This window comes from Adiantum capillus-veneris, chromosome 7 (genome assembly GCF_014529385.1).
Source record: "Adiantum capillus-veneris isolate H3 chromosome 7, ASM1452938v2, whole genome shotgun sequence".
Taxonomy (NCBI): domain Eukaryota; kingdom Viridiplantae; phylum Streptophyta; class Polypodiopsida; order Polypodiales; family Pteridaceae; genus Adiantum; species Adiantum capillus-veneris.
In genome coordinates this window covers 37,006,008-37,011,033 of record NC_140937.1, presented here as the reverse complement: position 1 = coordinate 37,011,033, position 5,026 = coordinate 37,006,008, and the positions used below count along the sequence as shown (strand labels likewise).

At 44.9% G+C, this 5,026-nt stretch overlaps 1 protein-coding gene across 1 annotated transcript; it reads left to right on the top strand.

Moving 5' to 3' along the window:
* Positions 1-964: 964 nt before the first annotated feature.
* LOC147453695 (uncharacterized) lies at positions 965-2,563 on the top strand. The gene is made up of 2 exons (XM_086515803.1): positions 965-1,812; positions 1,965-2,563. Exons 1-2 carry the CDS (start codon positions 1,232-1,234, stop codon positions 2,428-2,430), a joined length of 1,047 nt encoding a protein of 348 aa, XP_086371929.1. The 5' UTR covers positions 965-1,231; the 3' UTR covers positions 2,431-2,563.
* Positions 2,564-5,026: the final 2,463 nt, after the last annotated feature.

The window sequence follows — 5,026 nt, the reverse complement described above, 5'->3', positions numbered from 1 at the left end:
CACGCATCCCACAATTGGCAACACTTATGTCACTCTACGAACTTGAGGAAGGTTGAGCAAAGAGTTATTGTCGTTGCTCTGCAAAATAGGGGAAGGCGGGGACGAGCGGCACAAAGAGGACCCCCACACCAGAGGGGATCGTTTTCAATGACCCCCATCAAGAGTGAAAGAAATGGACCCCCAAAGCCATTTGTGCCTCACAACCACACGTTGAAGGAAAGAAACGTAAGCCTTTAAAGTGAGAGAGAGTGAAAGGGATAGATGTGTAACATAAGATTTGACTGATAAATAAGATGTTCAATTGATCAGGATATTAAAGTTTTTTAATGATATGGAGCCCATGCTCTTAAATGAAAGAACCGTTTTACAAACTAAAATAACAAAAAGAAGGTGAAAGAGGACGAAAAAGATTGTGTGTGACCAAATTTTTAATGGTCCTTTTTAAAGAAAGAGGTACACAATTGTCAACACCTTTCAAAGAAGCCTAAAAAAATTATTAAAAAACAAGCAGAGTGTACACTTGTCCTCCATCCAATCAACTTGCATCCAAGGTCCAAAATTTGCACCAAAAATCCACCCACCCACTATGGCCTCTGCAGGTAAAAAAGGAAGTCAAGAAAGATTTAAATATTTGGAAGGGATAAGTCCTAAGCACCAGGTCAAAAAGGAAGTCAAGAAAGATTTAAATATTTGGAAGGGATAAGTACTAAGCACCTCCCCTCTGGTAGCCCCTATAATGTGTGAAAAAAAAAGAGACCAAGTTATAATGACAGAAAGATCCATTCATAATATAAAAGGAAGATATTTTCAATCAAAGAAGACACATGTCCACCATCGGCACGCTATGCATCAACGCCTCAAAGTTTGCACCTTTTCTCAACCTTCACCTATGGCCTTCCTGCTGGGAAAAAAAAAACAAGAAAATCATTCATTTGTGAGAGCATATTGGTAGTCTTAAGACATTTTCAGTGGCACTAATCAACTAGTTTTATCAAAGGCTCACAATTTCTCAAGAGTTTCATCGATCACGAAGGCCACAAAATGACCATTTCTAGTAAATCACTCCACCAAAAACATAAAAGTCTAGCGCGTGTTTTCTGTGAACGCTGCCTTGGCGCAAGCACGGGTACTTATAAGTTATAATGCTAAAGCGCGCTTCTCTTCTGCAGCTTTGCCACTCACTTCATAGCAGAACTGAGCTTGGCATCCCTTCATTTGTTATAACATCATCATGTCTGGAGCAGCCTTGACCAAGTTCCTGTGGAATCATCACAAGTTGGTTTACCTGAGGCCCGCCAATGCCGCTGATTTCGAGCTGCTGGATGTGCTGGTGAAGATTAAACAGGAAGGCATTTTCCGCAATCGTCCCGTGTTGATGCGCGTCGGCTCCATTTTTGGCGTGGCTGGGCACGCTGCTGCCCCAAATTCTTACCAGGATGCGCAGCCTGATTTGGAAGAGGAAGAGGACGATGATGATGAAGAGGAGGAGGAGGACGAGGTGACATTGGAGGCTCTGAAGCAAGAGCTGCAGGAGTTGAGATCACGTGGCAGCTCTGGCTTTAGAGGGAAGCACATTCACATTTTCTTCCATGGCCAACGATGGAGATTCACGGGCGGAGTCTCTGTGGCCTTAGAGGCATCCGCCAGCGACATTGCGTCGGTTGGGGGTGCAGCTGGTGCTGGGAAGCTCTCCATCATAAACAACGTGGAGTCAGAGAGTGTGGATATCCCTGCCCTCGCGAAATGCCTCTCGTCAGAAGCAAATCCATGGACTCCCAACATCAAGTACATTCAGCAATGGTTTGCACCAAGGTATAATTATGTAGATAGGCTATGTAATTTCTGTACCGACGTGGAATTGCAGAGATTGTCCCAACAGTAATATTGATCCATCACATTAGATCGGCGCAGCTAATTACTGGAATTTATGCACATTATATAATATTGTTGCTGGTGATTGACAGGGATAAAACGGAGCTGGAGCTTTGGGTGGTCACTAAGCTTGTCTTCCACAGCGGCATCCAGTTTGGGGACAACGCAGAGGCCCGTGCGCAGGTCGGTGCAATATCTACATTAATACCTGTGAAATTTGGGGCCCGAGTGAAGAAATGGCAGGAGACAGGGATTGATGCCGGTGCTGCCCCATCTGCCGGCGGCAGCGTGTCGGTCGACAACTTGCATCCAACAAGCTGGATTCCATTTGCTTACCAGGCCATTCGGCTGAGGTACAGCCTCCCGGATGCAAAGCTGACTAACCCTCGCTTGCATATGGGAACAAGACGCCCTGCCATGAGAAAGGGAGGCCGAGAAGACGTCATCGCCGATCCGGACAACGAGCCTCTCTTGAACATGGGAGAGTTGCTTGACATGGAGGCATGGGATAGCCTTGAAATAACATCTGAATGTGGCGCACCTGCTGGTTGCAGTTGATCTCCCTTATTATTAGCAACGCTAAAGATGTGAATTTCTATGTGTTAAATTTACACTTTTGCATTTGTGGATTTGTGGATCAGAGTGAGATCCTCGGATTGTAATACAGTTGTAATCTTTGTCTTTTTCCTCTCTTCCAAATGTAACAGTAGTTGGCCATCAAAAAAGGAAGCATGCCTAATCCTTGACATTAAAGGGCATGGGCTATTAAATGAGGGGGAGCAGTGGGATCAACAATGGGGGATGTGCCTATGAATGTCGAGGAGATTGGAGGGCTCAAAAATCCAGGGCACTCAACGCCCCTTGCGGGCTTGTGGCCTATCCAACCCTCTCGTGCACTTATGATAGCCATGATGGAAGCAAATGCATTATAAATAAATCTAGACTGGGGCAAAAGTAAACTAAGACAAAAAAGGTAAACTCCGACATGCCGGGTACCGATCGTACCTCGCATCACGCACGCCTAGTTCTTTGCCGTAGATCCCATGGCCGGGGCTTCATAAAGACCCGATGCCCTTTAGTGCTGAGGGGAGCTGATGGACTACCCGGCCTCCTAATACGTAGAGGCACTCCATCAAGCTCTGCTCCAATGGGCTTGTTCAAAAAATGGAGATGGTGGGCATGCAGCTCCTCAAGGCATATCAGCTCCGCATTTCCCGCCTCCTTCTGTCATCCCCAATGGACATCTCAATACGCATCCGGAAAACCTTTGTAGTGGTGCAGAAGGCGAGGGTCCTGTTCAAGGTCGCTCGATTGATGGTACTAGAGGTCACCCCTCGATCATCTATCTTCTCTGCCTCTCAAATAAAGAAGCTTGAAGTTGACCTACAATCTAGAGCGGTCATCGGTATACTAGCAGGGCCTCGTCCACCGATCGACATCATCAAATAGTGAATTAGGATAAATTGGAAGACGATGGGTACTACATCATTACTCTACAAGAGGTCAAATGCTCAGTGGAAGAGCTAGCCTTTAGACTACAAAAGATTTCAAAAGCGTTAACTTGGGTCTCCTCCCATCACACCAAAGGCTCAAGTGGAACAGTTCTTGGTTACTCTACCTCTTTGGGATCTCTTATCTTTTTCAAAGGTAAAAATTGGTGTTCAGTCTCTCTCTCCCAGACCTAGTCCATTGTTATCTCTTTTCCATATATGTTAAAGATTTGGTGGTAGGTAGAACAAAACTCTGGTGCGAGTTCCAATCAATCTGTGGTGCAGGGATCTTAATTGAAGACTTCAACATGGTGGAGTCACCTCCAATAGATTCCTTTTTAAAGGTTCGAAACTATCCGGTAGTAAATAAACAACAATGGCAATATATATCTTAGATCCATTTTTCTTTGGTTGACATTGAACTAGAAGGAGAGTTTACTTGGAAAAAAAAACTATATAGCAAAGGAGAATGCAAGAGTGGATAGATGTCCCATCTCTAGTTCGGTTGCAAACATCTACAACAGAGCATTTGCCAAGCCCAAAACGACGAGCTGTTTTTCTCCTCCCTTTTCAATATTCCCATGGTTATCGAACGGGTTTGCAACATCTAGGACCAGTCATTCTCCTTTTTCAAGTCTCCCTCAAAAGCTTGGTCCAACACCGTCACAAAATCTCAAAATCTCCTAACCACAATAGAAAAACACGTCGCTACCATTAGGAGATAACGATGGAATTAGTCTCATCCGCCTAAGCTCAACATCGAGAGATAATATGGAAGGCCAAGCACCAACTAATTTCTCAAGACGTTTCCAAAACACTGGATGCTCCCATCTACCTCACTAAAGTTACCTTAGTCATAGAATCTCTCAAACAAAAGAAAACATGAGGAATAGATGGTCTCGGAGTCAAATTTTTTATCACAGTCAAACAGATTTTAACTCCACTAGTAAAACTGCGTCTCCTTCGGCGGCGGCGACATGGCCCCTCTTACCTTCAAACCCCTTGCTCTGCGACAAATTTTATAAAGGTAGATCAAGAAAAGTTCTCTCTCTCTCTCTCTCTCTCTCTCTCTCTCCCCCCCCCCCCCCCCCCCCCCCCCAAAAGCACATTCGCCTTATTGCGCAATGACGCAAGTGTTCAGGGAGGCCACAACCCCTTTTCCCACCAAGGCCTTTCCACACAAACTTGTACTCACACACACACACTGGATTTTGTTTTGAGTTATGGATGCAAGTCTTTGAAATCCTAGGAGCATAGCACTACCTTGCATCTTATCCTACTCCTTAGTGAAGCTTATTGCCCTTGACAACTATATATCAAAGGAAAACACTTCATGAAGCTAGCTCTCTCTCTCTCTCTACGTCGATCGTGTTGATTGACAGGGATGGCATAGACTAAAGGTACGTCAACAGCTCGTATTGGCGATGGTAACACTACTGAAGATAACTCGTGATAGCCTATCACTACAAGAAAGAGGGCTCAGCTCTCAACATGCATAAGGGGGTCATTTTATATGCAGAGAAGAGGGGAGAAATATGGATGGCAAAGCCTTACTCAACCCATTAGAGCACAGCTTGTGAGGCCAAGATGTACCGATGAGAGGCAGCATATCGCTACACTCAAACTCAATACATATATGGAAGATGGAGGGAAGTAGGTAGAAA